A 24,727-nucleotide genomic window follows, 5' to 3' on the forward strand; every position below is an offset into this window, starting at 1 on the left:
TTCCAGACATGGTTGACTTTCAGAAAGCATCTCTGACACCTGGGCCTTTATCTGCAGAGACCTGAGTCACCAGGGGGGCATCACATGGGGGTTCCTCTGCAGGTGAACCTGACAGGGCAGTGTTTGAGCACCCTGATGTGCTGGGCTGTCCCAGCTGTGTATTCTGCCCCAGGGAGGGTGCCCTGGTCTGACATCCCCTCTGCTTTCCACACACCTCATCTTGGCCCAGCTCAAGGTTTTTTTTCCCTTCCATGAAGTCCACAGAAGGATTTTATAGAGGGTTGTCTGAAGCAAATGTGTGTTTGCAAAAGCTCCTACCAGTGGTAGATTCAGCCAGTGAATCAGAGTGTCTTGTTGGTATCCCAGGCAGAAAACAGCTCTTTGTATCTACTCCCCGTGGCACATCAATTGCAAATTCATGGATGGATTTGGTTCTTGTGTGTAACAAGCCCGTGTTCACCCAGCTGAATGTTGTGTGAGATGTGTGTCCATGTACAGCTTGCTGAGGGCAGTTACAGAGGATTTAGACCCTTCCAAACTTGGGGGATGAATGTCCCACTGGAAGTTTCAGTGTGTGCAATAATGTGGTCGTACTGGTTTGTGGCAAAATGCTGTACCAGTCTCCAGTAGTGGTTCTGAGGCCTGTCTTTGTATTTTGGGGTCCCCAGGTGCCGTTTTTTGGTCCTCTCTTCGATGGAGCAATTGTGACAGCGAAGCTGCTGCCCAGCCTGATCTGTGCCACATGCATCAACGCCAGCAGAGCTGTCAAGTCCCTCATCCCGCTCTACCAGAGCTTGTATCCTTTCTCCCATGGTGCCAGGCTCCCCTTGGTAGGGTTCTCACTTCAGAGCAGCCTTCTGCAGAGAGGTAAGCTTGGGTGAAACTTCTTCCCTTTGATTTCATTGGCAAAGGTCAGTGCTTTGTTCGTGTCCAGCTCGATGTTTTCAGTGGTTCACACCCAGCTGCCCAGTATTTCAAAAGTAAGATGGTAACATCACAGGAGTGCTCTCACCAGCAGCTTCCATCTCACTGCTGGTGGACCTGGACTTAGCACTGGTGCTTTGGACAGGGATAGTGATAATTGTCAGTTTTCCTTCTCACTGACAGAAGTTACCAGTTGTGCGTCAGGCTGATACACAGATCAGTCGTGGTTTTACCTGGTAAAAGTACCAGTCCAGCTGACTTTATTGGATTTATTACATTTATAAGACAGATGGTATTTGTCCTCAGATACAGAGTTTCAGGTTCCAGATTCCAGTTTAATTCCAGTCGTGCCTGTATTTGGACATTTTCAGAACCTGTTTTCCAACATTAACCAGAGGATGTGCCATTCTGGGACAGGAGTTATGACAGGCTTTTATTCTTGGGTGCTACACAGACCCACAGCATGAGCACTGGTTTTCACTCATTCTGGAATATTCTCGTAATGCCATCATACATTTTGTACCTTGTTTTGCTAATCACATCACTTATCTCAGGGCCAACACTCACTGCCCTTTGCTTTCTCTGGGGAGCTTTTCATTTGAGTATTTTTCTAACCATGTGACTTTGAAAAAGTTTGTGATACACAAAGTGAAATATTTTAATTTTTGAAAGAACTTTAATGAATTAGATTGAGATATATATTTTTGAAACACAAGAGTATCCTCAAAGTACTGATTGTTTTTTTAAAGGCTAAATTTTATCCAATACACTTTAAAAAAGTCATCAGAAATTAAAAGTAGCACTGCGGTTAAATAGGTTTGTATTTTATTAACTGGATTGTGTACTCCTTGTAAAACAAAGGCAGTTGGTCGTGGTTGTGCAAACCATGACAATGCCTGACAGGTGAGTCAAGACTTGCTGACTTTTCTTCTTTTTCCTGAGAGAAATCTAACAAATTCCTATAACTGTTCCGTGCAGAATGCAGCTTAATCCGTGTGCTCCGCCTCAGTGTGTAGTACTGACATGACAGGGCAGTAAAACCACCGCAGCAGCAGTTACAGAACGGGGCAGTTCAGCCCCCTGGTCCCAGCTGGACTCCCCTGGTTCCTGACCCTGCTCAGCGTTTGGCTTTCAGCACTTTGTGAGCAGTCCTCACCAGCTGGCTGTGCTCCTGCTGCCCAAGGGGTGTCCCCCGGGGTCCCTCCGTGTCCCCAGGGTGACATGAGCAGCACAGACACAGAGCACAGGGCCCTTCTCCACACAGGTTGGAGGCAGCATCTGTCCCTGCATTCTTTTCTGCCTTTTTTTGTGGCTGCTTGTTCACCAGCCATGTCTATAGTGAGTCAACTGCCACTTGTCTGTCTGATAAATGGAAGTGGATTGAGAAACTCCTGAAATGGCACAAAGTGAATGTGGTGGGCAGACCCATGGGGATGACACTAGAGCAGGAGAGAAAGCTATCCATAACTCATCCTACAGATAATGACACTAAAATTCATAATGAGCCAGCAACTGGAATGTGAGTGTATGTGGATGTGTAAAGGTGATGTCTGAGCCCAGTGCAGCCACGTTGCTCTCCAGCTTCCAGAGGAGGGGAGTGACTCCACTGCAGAGTTTGCCTTGCCAGCTGCTCTGAGGACAGGAGGGAAACAGACCCAGCAAAGCAAACAGTAAATGAAAGTGCTTTATCAGACTGGGGATGAAAATAACTCTAAAAATGTCACTGGGAGGGAGAAATAAAAAGCAGTGATCGTGGCAAAGTAAGGGATGTTTGGCACACGGTGGTTGTAACTGTGCAGTTGGGGTGAGTGCTGAAGACTGGAGTGAGGCAGAGCTGAGGATGATCTGCCACTTCTCCTTGGCATCCAGGCCTTGTTTAAAGGCACCAGCCACACTAAGGGTGAGTACCTGAAGGTGTTTCAATTCAAGTGTGGTTAGAAATGGATCAAACACTGTCTGGTGCCAGTGGTTCAGTGGCGATGAGGTGCTCCTGTTGGAGCAGTGGCAGGGCATGAAGCACCTGCCCAGACTCTGCCTCACCCTCACTCCTGCCCTGTGTGGTGCAGAGGGACAGGGCCGATGGAGGTGGCCACAGGGACAGTGGTGGTGGCCACGGGGCGCAGTGCCCGTGCTGGGGAGCTGGGGCAGCGTCCTGCCAGCAGTGACAGCTGAAGTCACTTGTTGGAAAGTCTGTAAACTCCAGCTACAGCTGCACTTGTCAGGGGCTGTAAGGGAAGTGTAATCAGCCACAGAGATTAATTTGCATCTCAATTAGGAAAGAGTCAGGAGGAAGCCTAGGGTCTGTTGCTGGAAGGTTGTGGAAGAAATCTCATCAGGCACAAAAGGCTCCTGACTCGGTGCTCCAGCTCCAGCGAGCGGAGGACAATATCCGAGTCCGGTTTCCATGGGGACGGGACCGCAAAGCCGCGGGAGCATCTCGCTGTGCCACAATCGCTTGGTCATGATGACACAAATTCCACTGTCGTACCCAGACAGAGTTTGCTGGTGAAAATCCCTTCGAAAATGAAGGTGGTAACTATGGCAGATCACAGCATCCTTCTTCTAATCTATTTTTGATGTTTATGTAACTGTTTCTGTTTTAAGGAATTCATTGGGGCAAGAGAAATATTAATTCAAAAATAATGAACTGTATTTAAACTTCAGTGTGAAGCTATTCTGGCTGCAAGTTCTTGGTGTCCATCAAATGGCACATGAGGGCCCTGGCAGGAGCCAGCCCAGGGTGGTGCATGCACAGCTCAGTTGTCTTTGGAACAGTGAAAGCCCCCCTGTCTCTGTAGCTGCTGCCCTGGGTGACTGTGCATCACTGTGTGTTCAGAATTCCTGGTTTATTCCTTTTTGGTGCCATGGAGCACTGAGGCTGAGTGGCTGCAGCCCCTGCTAATTGGGGCTCTGCCATCCTTGAGGAACTGCTGAGCATGAGAAAATGTGCTCCAGCAGCCTCTCCAGGCTGCTTTGTCAGGCAGGAACTGGGACTCTAAATATGCCTGTGGTTTACAGAAATCACAAGCAATAAGGTGACTTAAATTTGATAAGAACATGAAATAGTAATATTTCAGCTTACTAAAATTGCTGTATAAAAAGGTAGATATTTATGCAGGTTTTCAAGAGCATTTGAGCCTCCTTTTTATGTGCTGGGGAAAGGAACAACCAGTCTCACAAACCAGTAATTATCTATCCAAGTGAAGCAAGAGTCTGTTCAGAATCCAGCAGTGCTGAGTATTTCAGAACTGGTAGTAGTGGTGGTGTAAAGCTGCATGTCCCAGCTCTCTTCCTGTTTGCATGGAATGAGCTGTGTGCTGGAGAGGATTTTGGAACACCTGTGTGATCTGCAGTGCCACCACCCTGAGCTGCAGCAGAGCACGTCTCTGGGAGCTGGGCTGGGCTGTGCAGATAAATACTGGGGGGAACCAGGGTTTGGACTGAAGAACTGTAGGTCTGAGGGACAGCTGCTGTCTAAGCTGACAGTGTCTAAGCTCAAGAACTGGTAAACCTTCACATACGAAAATATAAATAGTTTGGCAGGTGTCAGGTGCTTTGGTTGGCCCATAATTTAATGCTGGTCTCCAAAAAAACTTTGGGATTTGGGGATAGTGATGTCTGAGCAAAAATCTTCCCTTAGAATGTGCAGGGAAATGCAATTCTGACTGCCCAGGTTGTCTTTCCAAATGGAGTATTTTCCTTGCTCCTTGAATTATATTGATTTAATTGAAAAAATATTTTGGTGTTACTTCCATTATCTTACCACTTTGTGGGTTTTTCCCTCCACCACTGCAAATAACTCTTGTACTCCCAGTCCTGCCTGATCTCGCTATCTGAACTTGAAGAAAAGTAGGAAAAATCCCAACCTGCCTGAAGTTTGCCTCAGCTCTGATCAGCTTTTTGAAAGCTGCCTTGGGGAGGTGGAACATGTGGCAGCACCACTGGGCTTCTTCAGTGGACATCGATGATTCCTGGTAGTATTTGAATTATTTCCCTAGCAATTCAAGCTACACGTGTCTTCCTGTGAATGAGTAAATAGGGAATGAGTTCCTGTTGGGGTTTATTAATTACTATGTTGATTATAAAATTATTTCTGTAAACAGTCCCACTTTTAGGATAAATTGGCTTGGTCTTATGGACAGCAAAGGGGTTTGATCTTATTCTGCCTGTTGATTCCTGGATGGTTTTGATGCTCTTCTCCAACACCTTGACTAGAGCACAGTTCAGGAGAGAAGGAGCTGCTGGGTTGGGTAGGCATGGAGACCTGTGGCTGTCAGTTACAATTCCTGCTGCTCAGACTGCCCACTCCAACTGCTGTGCAGGTGTTCCTGGCAATGAAATCCTCACAGATCTCTGACATCAGCTGTGCCACTTCTGCCTTTTCAAATAATACAAATAGAATTATAGGGGGGCTGACTGAAATAGTCTGATGACAAGAGAGAAATTACCCCTGTGGCAGCTTGTGCTGGTTTCCAAAGCTGTTCACACTGCTTGTTGTTCACTCAAAGAGAAATCCTGAAGGTAGAAGAGTTTTCTTTTCTTGTTCAGTGTCTCCTGTTCAGAGCACTTTGTGACATAACCCCTCTGTGTGTCAGTGCTGGAGGTGCCTGTGCACTGGCACAAGCATGGCAGGGACAAGAAGACTTTACAGAGTGTCTGAGCACTGGATGTCACCATTTCCCTGCTCACAGTTTGCAATCCTGTTTGTGGGCCAGAGGACAACACGGCCCTTATGTTGAGAAGTAATTTGATACATGAGTAACTCTGGCTGCTCTCTGCGCTGTAATGAGCGTGCTGTGCCCGCTGACCTGTGGCAGTCGTAGCTCTGTGGGGTAACACCAGAACTCCATCTAAAATGTAACACACAGAGGTATCCATAACTTGAATTCATTGCAGAGCATCCAGATATTGACATACTAGTATATACAAGATGTGTTAATACCTGGAATTGAGAAGATTAAGCAAAGAACATCAGCTTCAAATTCAGAATTAAATCCTTTTCTTGGTTTAAGCCAATTTCTGATTAACCTAATATAGAGTGCCTGATCTGCTTACCTGCTTTATCTGGAAAAGAAAGGGGTTTCCTATGATGGACTTAATTGTGTGAATGGCTGTCAAGTGTGCTGGATGTGCCTGTGGTGTTGGACACATTTTGTGTTCCTTTCCAAGTGTGTTTTGTGGTGTTGGTGTTGAGAACTCTGCTGTGGGTACAGAGGGGTGTTTGATTCCACCAGAAAAATGAGATGGAAATGCTGCTGCTCTTTATAGAGAAGGTTCACAGTTTGTTCCCTTTATTTCATCACAGGAAGTTATGCCCTCCAGCCATGTCGATGCTGTTAGAAATTGCTATGAAATTCTAAAGCACGTGTCACAGGAGCTGTGACAATTTATGTGACACGGCATCTGACGGTTTGTGCCGAGTGCTTGGCTCTGGCTCCCGGGAGTGTCTGCCTGTGGTCAGTGCTGTGCCACCACGGCTGCAAAGAGCAGCAGGTCCCGCTCCGGCCGGACCGGGGGGATGCCAAGGAGTCCATCGGGCTGTGCGGGCAGCGCTGCCCGCCCTCCTTCCCTCCCTCCCTCCGCACAGCCCCCCGAGCCGATCGATGGCCGGGCTGTCTGTCTGTCTGTGCCCCGCCGTCCCTCTGCGCAGCGAGAACCTTCTCCAGGCAGCGATCGATGCCTCTAATCTGCTCCAGCCTGTAATAAGTCATGCGAGGCAAAGCTTTTAGGTGGCATTACATGGGATTGTGGAGGCGGCTCCTCAGCTCTCCATTCATAGAGCTCTTCATGGACTCGCAGAGAATCTACTGCATCCCGCCGGTGCATATCTAAAGACTATAAAATGCTTCTGCAGGTCTAAACTCCACATGCTGCTGTGCTGTGCGGACACAATGGGATCAGATTTCGCTGTTTTCAGTTCCGTGTCTATCCCTGTCCCTGCTCACGGTCCCTTGTTATACACAGGGCTTGTTCTCGCATTGCTGGGCCGGCAGGGAGGCAGCAGGGAAGGCTGCATGCTAACGGTGCAGTTTATTTTCCTGCTATAACCTGAGGCATCACTGTTCTTCCTTGTGGCTGGAAGCTGTGAAAATATCACTGAAGGTTGTTGAGAAAGTCGCAGGCTGATTTTGTCGCAGAGTTTTAGGCAGCTCTGACTGCTGCCCTCCTGGCAGTGCAGCTTGTGTGTCTAATCCTGCCGTGCCAAAGCGCTTCCTTCCTCGCCGTGTGCCCCCCAGGCACCTTGTGGAGCACACGGCGAGGCTCTCAGCGTGGGACAGGGCGCTGTGTATCATTAGTGAACTTGTTTTCACAGGGAGGTGTGAACTCCAACTTCCCTCTCTTCAGGTGCAAACACCTGTCCCTCCATGCTTAGTGTTTTGTCTCGGGTTAGACAAAGAACCTCCAACTTCTGTTTCATGAGAGACTCTCATTCTTTGGTTCTTTGACACAAGTAAAATTGTCATACTCAGGTTACTACCAAGTACTTCATCTTGTGTCTGATTTTGGTGGTTTGTTGATTTTTTTTTTCACTTACACACCAAACAAGTTAAAGGGGTTCCCATTCTGTGTATTTTCAAAGCATGTTTTGATGATTTTGCTGTTACGCCTCTTAACCTTGAAGGCATTTGCGTAGCTAAACCCTGTTGTGTCTTTCGGAAACTTGCGCCTGAATTCCCGCTTGCGCTGGGGGCTTCCTGGGGTTATTTTTGTTTGCTTGTTTGGGCACGAGCAGGAGGACAGAAGCGCAGAGCCGGCCGAGTTGTGTCCGGGGGACTGTGTCCGTGTCCGAGTTGTGTCCGGGGGCTGTGTCCGTGTCCGAGTTGTGTCCGGGGGGCTGTGTCCGAGGGCTGTGCCCGCTGGCACGGGCGGCCGGGCCGCGGTGGGCGCGGGGTCGCCCCCTCGGCGCGGCGCTTTGTGCCGCTCGCTCCTTCATTAGCATTAGCATGCGGCCGGGCGAGCCGCGCTCCGCTGGCTTACCAGCTGTTCCTGCTGCTCGCCACAATGTCCGGCGGGCCGCGGTGGCCGCACGCAGCCCTGCCACTGGGGATGGTGCCCACGTGGCCGCCCCGCAGCCGCGGCTCCGAGCGCGGCCGGCCCTCGCATGGCATATGGTGTCTGGATTCATACAAGATGCAAAACTATTCTGCCGCTAATGCACAATGACTCATAGCATTGCTAATTTTTCCAACAAAAGCCCACTTCCACACCCACACTTTTAACCCCTCAGGCTAAAAAGCCTCTTCTTTAGTTTCAAAGCCTTGGAAATGTAAGGAGGTGGCTTCTGGATCAATATCTGAAACCCTATATTTATTTAAAGCATATGCACGCTCTAACGCTTATTTCAAACTTCTGTAAAAGGCAGTTTGCAAATCGCTGCTCTAACGTGCAGTAATTTTTTTGTTCCAAAGTGGATTCATTGTCAAATGCTGAGAATTTTAATTTTTTTTATAGTGAAGATATTTACAAAAAAACAGAATTCACCACAGATAATAAGAAGGTATTTTCATCTGTGAGAGAATCCAAACATTGTAGCTGGTGAGTCTACAAGGATTATATATTCCAGTGCAAGTTCACAAGCTGCTTGATGTAAGCAGCTTGTAATATTTGAAGATCTTTGCTATTTACTGATTCTTTGGGGGGAATAATAATGCACTTTCCAACTAGAGGGAGCTGCTGGTATCCCTGATGCTGATTCTTAACCTTCCAGTCTAATTCCTTTGTGCAGAACATACCGCGATCGTTTTGACGTTTTAATAAAATTAAGTTAAATTACCCCGAGTAATTTAGATTAAAAGGATGTGTCTTAATTCTTACAGTGTAATCATCAAATTAAACTGAAGAATTCAGGGAAAACTGAAGCGCATCCTGGCCGCGTGGCACAGGGTGCTCGGCATGAATGTGGAATTATATAGGTCATGAAAAGGCTCGTTAGGAGGAGAGCAGAGCCGCGGCTCACACACCGCTGCTGGAGACACAAAGCAGAAGGGAGGCAGGAGCGGGGCCGGAGCGGGATCTCCCGCGCCCTCCGGCACAACAAAGGAACAAAGGGACCTGCGGGCACCGATGGAGGTGGCTGAGCTCGGGCTCGGCTCCCCGAGAGCCACTTGTTACGGGGTCCCCTGCGGGCAGCGCTGCAGCAGGTGAAGGATCCACAGCGAGGGATGGGAGAGGTCCTGCCTGTGGAAGGCCTTTCCTAGGGCATGGTTTGAGGGCTCCTGTGAGGCTGGTGATCCCACACTGGCCTGCACTGCAGTTCCCAGTGGGTCTGGTGGGATGCCCTGTGTCCTCAGCAGGGTGCTGACCTTGGGAACAGCTGTTTCCATCCAGCAAGGCCGTTCCCATGTCCCCAAAACCACGTTTGCCTCTCCATGGTGGTGAGAAGGGCCAAACCACGTGTTTGCCTCTCCATGGTGGTGAGAAGGGCCAAACCACGTGTTTGCCTCTCCGTGGTGGTGGGAAGGGGCAAACCACGTGTTTGCCTCTTCGTGGTGGTGGGAAGGGGCAAACCACGTGTTTGCCTCTCCTTGGTGGTAGGAAGGGGCAGGGGGTGCAGAGAGCAGGTGCACACGTGGGCATTTCCATGTGCACGTCCCCAGCACTCCGGACACCAGAGGCAGTACAAACATGCAATTGCCAACACAATTCCCAACACAATTCCCATCATTGTCAAGCTTCTCTTTTTGTGTTCTGAAGAACCCCTCAGCAGTGTATGGTGTCCCTGAGCCACACATGCAGCAATTGCTTAATCAAAAGTTCAGGAGCAGTTTTCTAAACAGGAAAAATGTTTTTAGATTTAGCAGTGAATTTTCCTAATGACTTTGTTTCTCTCTTATTGAAAACAAGTGGGTGAACTCAGTGCTGGCCATGCTTTGGGGAGGTGACACAGATCACCTCCTGACTCCCCTCTAGCCCAGCAGGTTCTGTACAGCTGTTACTAAGAGAAGGAGGCACACATTTTTTTTTGTGCCTGTTGTATAAACCTAGTTTGATGGGCAGCACCAGCCTTACATCATCTTCAGAGAGGAAAGGCTCCCTGTCTACCTGCACTTGAAAACCTTTGAAAGCCATCCTGTTACTGAGGACATAAACATGGTGACAACATGAGAGAGGAACAGGAGAAGGCTACTTTTTGTGGCAGGTTTACTGGCTGGTATGTTGAGTTTGCTTTTTCTTTCCTCCTCCTCATAGCTCTGTGTGTATTTCCCAGTACGATTAACTGCAGGGTTCTGGTGTATAAACAGGAGCAGATGGCTTTTAATGATTTCTTAAATCTAATGCTTAGTAACAATCTAGTGCATGTACAGTATTTTCTGTTAAACAAAATCTCAGGTAAGTTGCTGGGATTTAATACCTCTCTGAATTGGTCTGGCTCAGGTTCTTTAGAAAAACTGTAACTTCTCCTAAATGTCTGGATTTATGGCACTTCTTTGGGCTCATCTGCCTCGCTCATTTTCACCTGTGTGACAGTGTGAATGATCCAATACCTTGCTGGCCTGCAGTTTGTGGGCTTCCTTAAGTAAGGCAGGCTTTCCTCTGCCCACCTTTCATCTGTGCAGGGCAGTGTTGTGCAGGCAGCAGGGATTTCACTTACAAAGTCATAGTGATACCTGTGTAACAAACTTGGGGTTAGCACAGTTTTGTAGTGCTGCAAAGTCTTGGCACCAAAAACATGTCATGAAAGTGAATTCATTACAACTGAAGCTCAAGTTCACAGGCCCTTTGCTTTTCACAGGTTCCTGAAAGCTCTTACCTGAACTTGTGCTGTCCCTGTGACCCCGATTGGCGTCCCAGTATTGAAAGGGACTTGTAAGGACTGTCACTGTTGAGGCCACACAAGTGTGGCTGTGCAGGGAGGATGACAGAGGCATTGAGCTGTTCCTGGGGGGAGGCTGATGCTCAGACACTCCATATATCATAAGGGAACAGGTCCCTGACTGAATTTCTGTCTCCACCTCAGCGCCTTCCCCTCCCCACTGCCAGCCCCAGTTGCAGCTGGGAAATCCAAGGCTCTGAAACACCATTTCTCAGAGGCAGCTCCTGTGGTAAGGAATGGCAGTGGCTGGGATTATTTTTCAGTCCTTAATTTCTAAACAAAACTCTGTGTAACTGGAAGTTTTGGGGTTGTGGGAATAGGAGTTACACACACCAGTCTGAGTAACCCCCGTGCACCCTCTGAGGGCTGATCCAGCCCCTGGGCTGTCAGGGCAGCAGAGCAGCCCTCCTTGTTAACTCCCTGGGGCTGGAGGGAGAGAATTGTTCCAATCCAGAGCTGTTTTACCTCAGACACCTTTTCTTTCCAGGCTTTCGCAGAGCCTGTTGGGTTTTGTGCTCCTGTGTTTTATGACTTGTTGCCGTGATAATTCAGCTCATCTTACAGGTTTCTCTAATTGTGATTGATGTGTAATCATTCATTTTATTGAACCTCATTAAGGTCTGCGAACCTCTGTCCCAACTTACAGTAATTAGAGCCCAGATAGCCATTCCATCTGTTCCCAAGCACTGGTTAATTAATGAACTTTTAACGTGTTCTTTGCCTTGTAAAAGCCCTCAGTATTCTCAAGTTGCTGAATAGGATTTGCATGCCAGCATTTCCGTTTGTTTTAAATGCCACAGCAACGTGCAGCTTGGAATCCCAAAAGTCAACACACAAAGTCCTGGGATCTCAGAAAGCAAAGTGGAGAGATTTTACTTTCTGTTCCCACTTTGTGCATCAATTACAGTATCTGTAAAACTGGGGTTTGCAAACAAACGGCTCACATGGACTTCGTGTGTCCTTTAATGCCCTGAACAGCAGGTTTGGATCTTCCCTTGTATCCCTGAAGGAAACATACAGAGACCAGTCAACAAGATGATCCATCTTTCATGTTAGCACTCGCTGGAAACACATTAGAAACATGATACCTGCAGGCACACGTTTTGCTCCCCTCGTATTTCATCCTTTTGTTACATTTTGAGCATCAGGCCTGGGACAGCTTTGTTAGTTTTTTGTAGTGTTCATTGTAAGGAGATTTAAGGATGGAACACAGTTCAGTGCTGCTGGAGCTGTCAGAGGGACTGTTGTAGTGATGGTCAGAACTGGGAGAACACAGCAGGACCCAGAAAACAGCAGAGTGTTTCTCTGCTTCACCTCTGTGTGTTTTGACTGTGCAGTGACATGCTGAGTCAGTGATTTATGTACAGTGAATAAATCGTTGCATTTTTAAACATGGCAGTCAGTTTCTGTTCCCTGAGCACTCAGGAGAGACAATATTTCTTTCCAGTGTTGGGACTTTTAAGAAGAAGTTTGCTTTGGGGGTTTTTGGTTGGTTTTGATTTGATTTGATTTTTTTTTTTTTGCATTGCTGTGTTTGTGATCTGCTGCTGGTTTTTCATACAGCACAGTGGTGCAGGGCTGGGGCTGTGCTTTGCCTCGTTTGGATTGATCTGTGTTTACCTTCAATATTCAGAACAAGAATTAAGTCATACTACTCAACTCCCTCAAAATCCCTTTCAGCATCCAAAGGCTGACCATCTGTCCGGCCCAGCCATTCTTTCCTCCCCCAGTAAGCATTTTAGCCAGTGCTTTGAGCAAGGCTGTATCCTGGAGAAGCAAAATATAAAGTGAAATAAAAGTCCTGGGCCTGGGGCCATGTTTAGCAAGGCAAACCCTGTGAATTGCAGGCGGTGTTTGTGAAATGAGTGTGGGGAGCCCCTGGGTTTGTGGTACCCTCGGTGTGCTCGGCTGTGGCACGGTGGGTGTCCGAGGCACAGGCAAACTTCCCTATGGCAACATTTCCAAAGCAGCTGTTTTTAATTCCTTTTCCAATATTTTTGTGTGCCAACTCATCCTCTCACCACTGACCCCACTCTTCAAACAGTCCATTTGGCAAATCCATATGTGCTCTGCTCCTCCTTTCTGGGACTGAAGTGCTTTAACTTTCAGGTCACTGATATCTGCATGAAAAATGGGATTTTTCTTAAGCTTTTTGGGAATAGCCATTCTGCTGGGACTGTGCTGGTTTGTGCACAGTGTCAGGTTGTGTGAGGCTCAGCCGTGGGGCCTCTGCTTCTCCTCTGCTGACATCCTGCAAGCCCAAGGCTGGCATCTCTTGAAGTTTTTCCAAGGTCTCGTTCCACTGGCTAGGACTGAGTTACAACCAAGGGAATTGGGCTCTTTTTTTTAGGAACAGATCCATTCAGCATGTGCATGTGTATAAAATCATGGCATTCCATTTAAGTTGATAGTTGGAGGGATGCAGTTCTGTTTGCATGAAGAAAACTGGAATGTCATTCCTGGGCAGTCCCTCCCGTGCTCTCCACAAGCATTTGGATCAACAGTTCAGCAGAAAAAATGCACTGACAATCCTGGTGAGATTTGAGCAGCAAACACTGGGCATTCTGATGAGTGAATGACAGGAGGGCTCTCTTGCCCCTCTCCTCAGGAGGGATTGTGCTGTTGGCCTTGCTCTGGTTTTTGGGAGGTGCTTCTCCCTGCTGTGCTGAGCTGAGAGCTGTTCTGGTGTTTGCTGCTCAGGCTGATGGATGGGAGGCCTCCCCACTGCAAGGGGGTCTAGAGGAAGAAACCTCTGCCTTCCTGCAGCAGAATGAGCAGGTTGGGGTAAGAGATGCTGTATTCATATTTTAGGAATGTTTTCCTTTAAACCTATAAACATGGCTCCCATTCCACTCTTCATTAGCTAAATGGAAGTGTTAATTAAGTGAATTACACTTAAGGCTGTTTTCTGATAGGTAACTGATTTTAAATAATAGACATTTACATTAAGATTTTAACATTGCCTGTATTTTAATACTAACTTATTTTTAGATTGAAATACTTCTAGCAGTTTTTCTGTATGTTGCCTGTAAAATGTTTATTTGGGTTTATTAGTAGGAGAGATAAGAAGGGTTTTGTTCCATGAACTGTTAAAATATTATTGTGTGTTAATCCATATTTTAAAAGTTCAAAGTCTGTGCCAGCTCGTGTTCCTCTGTTGTTGTTGCTGTTGGTACAGACATCCTTGTATGGAGCATTTCCATTTGTGTGAAAAACAGAATTCAGCTCAGGCCATGCATAGATTGTCAGAAAGATTAAAGTGTGCATCGTGCTATTTTTCTTCTTTCAGAAAGGGGCCTTTGATGTGCTAATGTTCACTTTCTCTCTTTTCATTCCGAAGTGCTGGGCATTGTTTGGAGCTGCAGAACAGGATCTGCTCAGAGAGGCAGATCCAAACACCCTGGAGTCCAACCCTGTGCAAGGTAGCAGAGATATTGATGGCATCACACAGGGGGTCAGGCAGCGCTGTGCTTGCACTGAGAGCCACCCCGGCACAGCCAGGGCAGTTATGGAAAAGAGATGTTGTAAAAAGCCAAGTATTTAATTCCAAACACCCCACTCCCTGTGCCGGTGTGCCCACTGTTACACCGAGTCACACACAGATCCAGACCACAACACTTGGCAGTGCAGAAGGTGCTGTAGGCTCTGCAATCACTCACAAAAACAAGGCTGTCATGTTTTTCCAAAGTTAATTAGCAAGCAAAATTATTTGGATGGGCTCACCTTGTGTTGCAGTGGGCATTTCCCAGCAATGGATCAAAGTTTGCAGGCTGCTCACAGGGTGTGCTCACGCTCAGGTAGCACAGGCCTGACGTGGGTCATGACACAGTTTACAGCTGCTTGTACTTATGCCAAAGGCACCCGCTCTCCTTTTGTTATTGACTGGGAAGAAGTAGTTTCCTGAGTTCCTGGGAAGGTAAATATTGGGAGCATTAGTGTGTAGTTGGGCGGGAGCATTAGTGTGTAGTTGGGCAGGAGCAATGTTGGTTGTGTTCTGCAGAAAGCAGAGTAGTTGACAATTCAGTGATAAAAACCTTTTTAAAATTAGGTGAAATTTGGCAGGTGATTTTTGAGAAAGTTGAACTTAACCCAAGAGAAAACTTGAATCCAGGACAAGCTGTCAGCACACAGCCTCCCCGCTGTGTAGCTCCTTCCCCAGGCTGCTGTCCCTGCATGTTCTCCTTCTCTGCTTCCACCACTTTGATGCTTCATTCAAAATTCATCTTCTGCTCCCCGCCTTTCTCTTTGGGATCCCTGTCATCACCTTTATATCTGAAATGGCCCAGCAGTTAAGGATGTCAGACAACTTCAGAAGAGTAGCTTGAAGCAGCAGTGCAGACATTAAGGAAATGATGCATTTCAGGAGACGCTTCCCGGGTGTGCCCAGCTGGGTCTGGGGGAGGCTGTGCCACCTGGGCCCGGGCTGTGTGCCCTGGGCAGCGGGGCCCCGGGCAGCAGCAGGGGCTGAGCTGCCCGGCACACGCTGCGTTGGGATGCTGGCTGTGATCTATAGAGCTGGAGCCGGTGCTCCGAGGCACGTGCCGGGAAAGGGTCGGCCCGTGCGGTGATTTGTGGTCACCGGCACAAAGGAGCGTCTCTGTGCTGGCTGGAGAATGAGATGTGTCAGGAGGGCCTGGCAGGAAGCAGATGGAAAGGGCTGTGCAGAGCAGAGCGGCGCTGGGCTGTCGCTGGGGGCTCCCAGGCAGGTTTTTGATGGCCTTGGAGAAAGGGACCGCCGCGGCACAGTTGTCACCAGTTGCCATCCACCTCTCCTGCCCGTGCTGGCTCGCAGGGCCTGGTGACCCTCCTGCGTTATCTCCACCCTCCAGCACAGCTGTCTCTGTGGCAGCACAGGCTCCCTCATTTGCCTTCTCAAATCAGATGAATGGTCCGTTTGAACAAAGTGCTGCTGCTCTGTGAGGGGGGGGCTGTAATCTCATCGTCGTGCTCCATAACCTGCACACTCTCCCCCTGGTCAGCACAGATTTTGGAGGCAGCATTGTCATGACCCATTCTGTTGTTCTCCATTGAATTATGAATGTCATTATCTCCCCCTGCCTCCGGGTGTTTAATTTCCAAAGCTGAGAATTCCGTTTCTGGGTGGTTTTGAGTGTGCTGTTATCCCGGGAGATTCTCAGTGTACATTCACCTGGACACTGCCGGGATTTGCCCTGTTCCTGGTCCCAAGGTGCACTCAGGTGGGCTGAGGGCTGGCTGAGTGTGGCATGGGAATGTTTTTGGTGACACTTCTGACTTGAGGTGAATGTACTTGTACTGGGGGAGTGGGTTTGCAGTAAGTGTGGGAGTGTTGACTGTGCTGAGAAGGGTGGTCAGTGCAGCTCAGTGTCTGTTCATGGACTGTGCTGAGAAGGGTGGTCAGTGCAGCTCAGTGTCTGTTCATGAGAGCCCCTCGTGCAGTGACTGTGCTGGGCAAGGGCAGCGATTCCCAGTCCTGCATCAGGCTCTGTATTCACTGCTCTTCACTGCTGCTACTGCAGGGACCAGGTTTTCAAAACTTCTCTGGGAGTGCCTGGTAAAGGCTCTCACTAATTTCACTATCCCTCCTAAAAGGTTCTGAGGGTGACATTTAATGGTGCTGATAAATCCCACTGCTGCTGCTCACAAGGAAAAACTTAATAGAATACTGTTTTGGTGGGGAAATGCTCAAGCTTTCAAAAGAAGCCCCTTCCCTGTAACACACAGGCTGGAACAAAAGCATATAAAAGAGGGTAATATTGATGGTATGTGGTCATGACAGTAGCCCAGGGATGGTGTGTTATCCTTGGGTGTACAAGCAGCCCATTTCAAGGAACTGGGAGGCATAAGGAAATGACAAATAATTGAACCTTTGCACCTTTGCCCTTTTTCTAAGATGTTCAGAAGTAACAGCTCATTAGTGGAATTACTGGAATAAGTGCATTTTGTTAGTGTTTGAATAAAATTAAGGCTGGGACAAAGCAGGGGAAGCATTGCTGAGTAACACATGACCTCTCCTGCAGTTATTTATCCCCTGATGCTCACCCCATTTGTGAACAAGGCAGATAATTGCAGAACAGCAGCGTGGGCAGCTGTGCAGACACTGATAACGGGAGGGCACGGTGCTGGAATGATCCCTGCAAACGGGACCCAGGGATTTGTCTCTGCTGTGAGCCCTGCACAGCCAGGGTGCTGCAGGACAGCAAGTCCCTTTCACAGGCAAAGGCTCTGCTCCTGTTGAGGGTCTTGGGAAGGGCCATCCCTGTCTGCAGCACATCTTCTCAGTGCTCCCCTTTCTGCGACTCTCCCACCCATCTTTTCTACTTCCACATTATTTCCCTCGGACAAAAACTACTTTTTCAGAGGAAACAGATGAAAAATAACTCACCTCAGCAGCCTCAGGAGAGAGGACCTCAACATCTCTGCTCTTGGGCACTGGGAAGGTGACTCCCTGGACAGCTCCTGTCTCTTTATCTCAAGACTGAGCAGGGAACTACTGAGTGTAAAGGAAACATATATGGGGGGAATCATGGCCCTAATTTGCTGGCCAGAAACTGGTGCCACTGATGTCATGGTAGGTCTTGCAGCACAGAACTCCTTCAGAAACAGCTTCTTGGTGTTAGGCCTTTGTGTGCCCTGTTGAGTTACTAGTCAGGGCTCCTGCTGCTCGAACTGGTGACAGGCCATGATGTCATCAGGGCAGTCAATTGAAATATTTTCATCAAAGCCTTATCAGTACAGTGATAAGCACAGAGTGCAGTGTCTGGCTGGACCTTGGATGGGCAGAGCTGTGCCATGCAGAAGGTACAGTGCCGTGTTTTAGGCACAGCTGTGTGTGGTGTGGTTGGTTGTCACTGCTGAGGAACACACACAACGAGAACAAAGTTAAGGAAGGGGATGAGGGGCTGTGCCAGCTGTTTTATTCTCTGTACAGACAGGACTGCCTGGGAGCAGAGCATTGCAGGTATTCAGTGGGGGAATCAGAAAGCTCTGGGTGCCAGGAGGGCACAGCATTGTGTTGGAGCAGGGCAGTGCCCTGGTGCCCCCTCGCTCCTGCTCTGTGACGGTACGTGTGGCTGCTCCCGGGGGCCGCCCGCCAGCAGCAGCGCCAGGAAATTAAGATGAAAGCTTGTTTTCTGCCTTATTCATAATAAATGCAAAATTCTCCCCTGAAGCACTTGGCATGACTAATGTGCCACATATTCCAGCTATCCCAGAGCGGCAGGCGAGTGTCTCTGCCAGACGGGTGCTCGCGGCACACCTTGGGCCACGTGCTGCCCAACAGCACCGGCAGCCAAGAGCCGGCACGGGGCTCCATCCACACAGACAGGCGTGAGCTGCAGCCTTTTGCCTCAGGGCACCTTCAGTATGGCTTTGCTCTTACACTGCTTGATTTCCACGGAGAGGCTTTGGAACCGTGTGAAACGTGTTTCTGTTGTTGTTGTGTTGCACGTTCCTCTTTAAAGCAATTAATGGCGACCATCTGCAAGGGGACCACGGTGGGAAATGCTGTGACTTGGAGAGACATGGGCCTTGTGGCATCTGAGGCCCACCTCCATCAGTCAGCACTGAGGTTCTTGTGTAGTCCTGTGCAGAGACCCAGGCCCTGCTGTGGGGAGGGAGGTGGCAGAGCTCCAGGCACGCTGCCCAGGCACTGGGCAAACGCTCCACAAACGAAGGACCCATTTGCAAACCTCTCCATACCTCTCATTTTCAGGGGGAGTTGTGTCTCTTGCACACCAGAGTGTTCTGGACTCCAGCCATCTCCCTCTAGGCTCCCCAGCACAGCCTGTCTCTGCGATTGTGCATGGAGGGGTGGCAGAGCAGCAGAAAATTATGCCGTGGAGGGGATGAGCTCTTAGTTCTGGCAGCAGAGGATCATCTGCCTGTTTTGGATAAGGAGGAGGAACAGCAGCCCTGGCACAGGCTGGCCCTGCTCCGCTGAGGGAGTGCATGGAGCCCTGGCTCCCCTGGCTGCAGCACGGACAGATGGCTGTGGTGGGGGCTGCAGAGGGGGCCCAGCTCCCACAGACCCGTTGGTGGCACAGCCCTGGCTCACACGTGTCTCGAGTGTTACATGGGCCGATTTAAGTCATGCATCACTGCAGAGTTTGCATCTCAGATGCCTGGGTTATAAAAAGCACACAAGTCTGCGGTTGCTGACAGGTAAAATTTAATTGCACCTGTTCAATGAAGGATATATGTTACTAAAATTCCCCCAAAAGTTCTCAGTGAAATTCATGCAACAGTCACTAGACCATAAACAATGGTGAGCCCAGTCAAGCAGATTGAGTTTCACACCGAAATTGCCTCGCACCTCGCACAGTAACTCCATCCTGTGCAGAGCTGGGGAGGACAATTAGGTGCAGAAAGGTCATCTGCCAACTCATCTCTGCTAACCTCAATTTTATGGTCCCAGCTTTATTCTGCTTTGGTAAGTCCCAAACATTTATGTTCTTGTTTGTTTTCTAAACCACTGTCATGGTGTCAGGAGCAAACCCCTTTGTGTGGAACCATCTTTGGTCCCTGTGATACAAGCCAGGAGGCAACTGAAATAGATGTTTTTGCAGTGAACAGCAAGTTCAAAGATTTTCGGCAAGTCTCCCTAGTTGGGTGGGAGAAGGAATTGGCATGTGGACATGGAGACAGCCTTGCTGTCTGATGAGCTGGAAGGAGCTGTCTACCTCTATACTTTCAGCTTGTCCACTGGCCAGATGCCCTGAAAGCCCTTCTTCGGGTGAGATGCACATCACAGATGGAAGTTGTGGTAGGTTCATGCCAACAGTCAGTATTAACGGCCTCGGCAGTCCCTCTGGAGCTGGGGGAGCAGGCACTGGAGCATGTGCTCTCCCTGGACCCAGTGGTTGGGTGCCAGTCCCGGGACTGGTGCCCTGTGGTATTGGCATGGACTGCAGTCTGTGGAGAGCAGCCAGTCAGCTCTCCCCTGGCCTGTCCACAAACACGTCTGTCTTTTATCTGCCCGTGCATCAGGAGAATGCACTGTTGTTTCCATGTGTTGTTGAAAGTATATAAATGCTGCCAAAATGTTTTTATTTTCAAATAAAATGAAAACGGGGAAGGACTTGCTGGCCATTGCCATCAGCAGGGATGGAGCCCTGAGGATTCTGCTTGAGGTCAGCACAGTTAAGGTTAATAAATAAAACTTCTACATTTTCAGGACCTGCTATTGACAAATAATCACCTTCTGTATTCCCTGTTTGTAAACAGGCAGTAAGTTCTGGTTTAATGTGTGTATGTGCAGAGAAGGAAATGCTGGGCAGATCCTGACCCCAGGATGGCTCAGTCACCTGCAGAACCCAGACCACAGGGTTTTCAGTCTTTGTTTTAAACTGTGTGTCTGCAACTGGCTCTGTGTTAAATGGAGCAGTGGTGCTGGGGGGTGAGAACCATTGCTGGCTGTACCTGCCTCTCCAGGGAATTTGCAAAAGCTTCTGCCTTTTGTGTGCTTTGCTTTCTCCATGTGGAAGGTCCTGTGTATTTCACCACAGAACTTTGCAGGTTATCCTACAGTAAGATTATGTGTTTTATTGCAAATAGGTAATTTCACATTGGAGGTTTTTTCAAACAGCCTTTATTGTGTGATTGAAATGTTAAAATAATTGATATACTGATAAAACACTTCTAAAAGCACATAATATTCAAATAAATACTGAGATTTCATTGCTGTATCCAAATAGCTAAATTCCTGCCTTCCACAGTTTTTATGTATTCATGATCAATAATTCACACCTTGTCATGGCTCTCAATGTCATTATTTCATAGGAAATGAAAAAAACCCCAGTTTGTGCCTGTTTAAAACATTTTGCCCTGGAGTTTTGCCTTGGCAGAAGCAAAATGTAAAATAATGCAGTCATGGAGGGGTGGGTCAAATTGCCGTACATATTAAAAGAGGAGCTTTTGATCAGCTCCTTCAAGGGTCTGGTATGACTCCATTTATCTGAGGATCTCCGGGGACGCTCCAAACCTCCAGATAACTGGGGGCTTAGTTAATCAGGGCTGCCAGCTGTCCAGCTTTGCGCCGGGGTGGGGTTCAAGATCACAGCCCGCCCTCCGCAGCCAGGCCCAGCAGCCGAGATTTGTGTCCCTGCAGCCCTTGCGCCCTGAGGCTGCTCTGGGAAAGCCAGCCCGGCACGGGGGGCTCCCTCCTGGGCCTGCTCAGCCCAGGGCGCTGCCCTGAGCTGGGGAGGGGGCTTTGCTGATCCAGGGGTTGCACTTTTAAACCAGCATCTTACGTGGCACTCCACCTAAATGCTGCTCAGTGTTGAGGGCACCTGCGTGTCAGGTGGGCTGTGCCCAAAGCGGGCAGGAGGCGGGACAGAGTTCAGGGTAATGTAACCTGTGTGTGTCAGTGACATTTCGTGGCTGGCTCAGGCTAAGGGCACAGCACGTTTATGTGGTGCAGCTCTGACAGAACTGTTGCTCCAGGGATTCCTGGGATGGATGTGTTCCTGCAGGGGGACAAACGGGAAACTTCTGGTGGCCTTTTTTAACTGGATGGAAGTGTTTTTCAGAGGGTTCTTTACAGCTTATTCATGACGCCTCCACATTAAAATTCCTAAACTTCGTAAGATTGTAGTTGACTTTATTATAGTAAATCCCAACTGTTCTCCCCAGTCTGAGAATGTAATGAAACAGAGATGGCAGGTTTCATTTCATTTTCCTAAAGTAATTTAGTTCTTTTTGATTAAGCTGTAAGTAAAGACGAGCACGGGCATCCCGCTCGCTGCCCACATGGCAGGGGTGAGCCACTGTGCTGCCTCCTGCTCTGGAGCCCGGGAGGGACACCGGGAGCGCCGGTGTGTGCAGCACCAGCCTCGCCGGGATGGGGAGATCCGCACCGCCCTTCTGGCTTTCCAGTCGACCCAGAGGAGCGCTGCGTTGGGATCCTCCTCCGGGGCCGCTGTGGCTCTGCAGGCTCTGCGCACCTTGGCACCAGCACGGCAGGGGTGTTGCTCCTCAGCTGCCCCTCCTGCAGCTGCCCAGCTGGGTGCCCCACTGGTTTTGCCCAGTCTTTTGTGTGGCGAGGGGCATCTCCAGCTCACGAATAGGATTTTAGCGGGTGCGAAGCCAGCCTGGTCAGCGTGTCCTCCCCGCGTCTGTCCGTGTAGCATTTACGCGAGGCGGCACAGCCCGTGGCGTGTTGGGTGTGCTGATGTGTGAGATGCGCGGGGCCGTTCCTTGCCCAGCGGGGCATTATCGGGCAGAGCGTGAAAAGCCTCTCGGTCTCCCGCGCGGTTCCCGTCGGTTCCACGCGCAGCCCCGGCCGACGAATCGGGGCTGCCGGCCGGCCGCAGGCTCAGGTGGCCGGCAGCCCCCGGTGTCGCCGAGCCCTTTCAGCAATTTGTCACGCCTGGGCCTGCTCCCGCTGCGCCAGCACGTGCCAGCGCCGTGTCGGAGGGGCCGTGGGCCAGCCGGCCGCGCAGCCCCCGCGCCCCGCTGCTCCGCACAGCCCTGGCAACAGCCGCGCGCCGAGGAATCGGCATCTCCATAATGAGCAGTGAATGGCATCCGTCAGTCCCTTTAGAATAGGGCCCAGGCGTGTGCCTCCTCTCCGAGGAAGTTTGGCAGCCTATTCATTAACAAGAGTCATCAGGAGTTCAGCCCATAATGGGGAGGCAGCCCCGCACGCTGCGGGCTGGCGCTGGCAGGAATGTGTTCTCCGGGTCTTCGCGAACGGAGCAAAACTGAGCAAATAACGCTGTCAGCAGGTGCAAACGCTGAAATGCTGGCTATTGATTTGCTTTCTCCAGGCTTCAACGGGAAGTTTGTAAGAGATTTACCACGTATCAATCGTCCTTTGCAAGCATTAAAAGCAAAAATCTTCTTTTCTTTCTCTTTCTTTTGTTGCCACCACGCCTGCAGGAACTCGTGGGCAATGAAGATGTGCTTTGCTTAGTTCCCTCAAGGTCGACACTATGCCATCGTCTCCTGGGTTTAAGCACTGCTTTACTCTGTTGGTTTTTTAATGCTGTTTCAGAGTGGGTTTGTTAATGTACTGCAAGTCACAAATGGCACTTCAATATTAATTAGTAATGCTTTTCAATTCTAAATACCCTCACCTGCATTCTGTTGTCACTGGTGTTATTCTCCTGCTCCTAATTTCGAAATTCAGCTTGGCCTTTGCTCCCACTGAACAGCCTTGCAGAGCTCGAGTGCATTTCCCCGTAACAGAAGTACAATGAGGCGCTGAAAACTTTTGTTTTCACTGAGGAAATGGAGAATGAGATGTCATCCTGGCTCCTGCGAGCCGTAATTCATAAAGTCATACGTGAGGCTCTCCAGCCCATTGTAGATTTGTCCCAAGCGTTATCCTGTTATTGGAAGTGTATGATTCACCTTCTGAGCAGACAGAAGCTGCACACAAAAGGGGAAGATTTGCTTTCTCTGCTGTGAAAGGCTGCCGCAAGCAGGGGTCCTATTAAGACAGCTGGAAAGTTGCTTCAGCTTGTTACGCTTGTAAGTTTTATTGGTGACTGGTTTTTGATTACACATTTGAATGCTGTGTGTTCCAGGTTGCCGAGTTTTAATTAAAAGGCAATAGTCTCCATGTTAGCTGGCTTTGTTGTCTGCATTATGCAGGCCATAATGCTTGCAAGTTGTGGGCTGGGTTTGTCCAATGTGCCTTGTTTATTTGGGATGCATAAGGTTGCACCTTCCAGCACCTGCCCTAAATACAACTGCCAAGCTTTCAGAATTGTGTTTATTGAGGGTTATTTCTTTTGAGAAGTCCAATGATCAAACAAATGTGAGGGGGGGCTGATCCCAAAGCTCATTTCTCCAATCTAGTCACTTTTCTAGTCACTGGAACAGGAATACTGGGTGCCAGGAGCTTCCCATGGTGCCACAGCCTGTGTGTGACGGTGGGTTTTGGTTTTGGAAAGCTGCAGTCTGGGGTTTGCTCTTACCCTCAAGTAGCATCCAAGTCGCGACTTTTCAGTCATGAAGCTCAGAGGTTTAACCCTCAATTTCCAGCCCTGAAGTGTGTCCCCTCCTCACTGCTCCCATTCAGAACTGTTGGGCAGTCCCTCCCCATTCCATCCTGCTCGGTGTGGATGTGGGGCTGAGGGGCTGGGGACAGCGTGGGGCAGCCTGGAGTTCTGCACATACATTTCCTTAACGGGCCGTCGCAGCTACGAGGAGAGAGCTCTGTACCTCGAGGCGATCGTCCAGAACCACAAAGAGCTGATGACGTTTGAGGATTTTGCCGCTCAGGTCTTTTCTCCCTCTCCCAGCTACTCCCTCGGTGGAACTGGTGAGTCTCTGCACGTTATTCTTCTCTGTGGCCCCAAGAAGCACTTGAGCAGCAGATGTACACCTGTTTTTTGTAGATAAATGCTTGCAAATTTAAGAAGACCATTCTTCCCCTGAATCAACTAATGAATATCAAAAGGAATGATGACATTCATTTTAATTTGTTTTGCATCAGAGCTATTCACTGTGCTCCTTTCTTCAGCTATCCTGTTAACCCCCAACTCCGGCGGGGTTAATGAACTTTCTCGCAGTGATGGGCTCCGGCTCATTCAGGACTCGGGGTTCTTGCTGAGCTGGGAATATGTTGTTCAAAAGCGAGGCCTGAATCGGGGCTCACTTATCAAAAATAGTTGCTCACAGGGGAAGCTGCTGCTAATGCTAAATGGGGATTATGCTGCTGAGCTACCAGGGTCAGGGATTAATGCACAAGGCACGCAGGAACGGGGTGCTGGTGGGGATGTGGGTGCTGCCCTTCAGTGCAGGGCAGGCTGCCCCCAGCACCTGGCCTGGAGCTTTTCTGGGGGTCTGAACGGACCTGTGGGTGTACCTGGTACACGTGTGCTTGTCATTCATCAGCCCTGCCGAGAGGTGACAACATAGTGCCAAACTCTGGGAATTTATTCCTTGTGTGCCCTGTGGAGATTCAGGTTAGTGTGTGGTCAGTGAGGCACAAATCGCTGCCTGGCTGGTTCGATTGCATTTAAGTGAACCTCTTCTGAAAGGGACCTTTGGCTCTGAAAT

At 49.2% G+C, this 24,727-nt stretch overlaps 1 protein-coding gene across 1 annotated transcript in view; it reads left to right on the forward strand.

Annotated features, from left to right (window-relative positions):
• RALGAPA2 (Ral GTPase activating protein catalytic subunit alpha 2) overlaps positions 1–24,727 on the forward strand; it is a 99,866-nt gene that overhangs the window by 65,245 nt on the left and 9,894 nt on the right. The window contains exons 37-38 of the mRNA XM_071547582.1: positions 669–796; positions 23,866–23,987. Coding sequence (XP_071403683.1) covers positions 669–796; positions 23,866–23,987 — 250 coding nt within the window. The remainder of the gene's footprint in view (positions 1–668; positions 797–23,865; positions 23,988–24,727) is intronic.

This window comes from Pithys albifrons, chromosome 2, assembly GCF_047495875.1.
Source record: "Pithys albifrons albifrons isolate INPA30051 chromosome 2, PitAlb_v1, whole genome shotgun sequence".
Taxonomy (NCBI): Eukaryota; Metazoa; Chordata; class Aves; order Passeriformes; family Thamnophilidae; genus Pithys; species Pithys albifrons.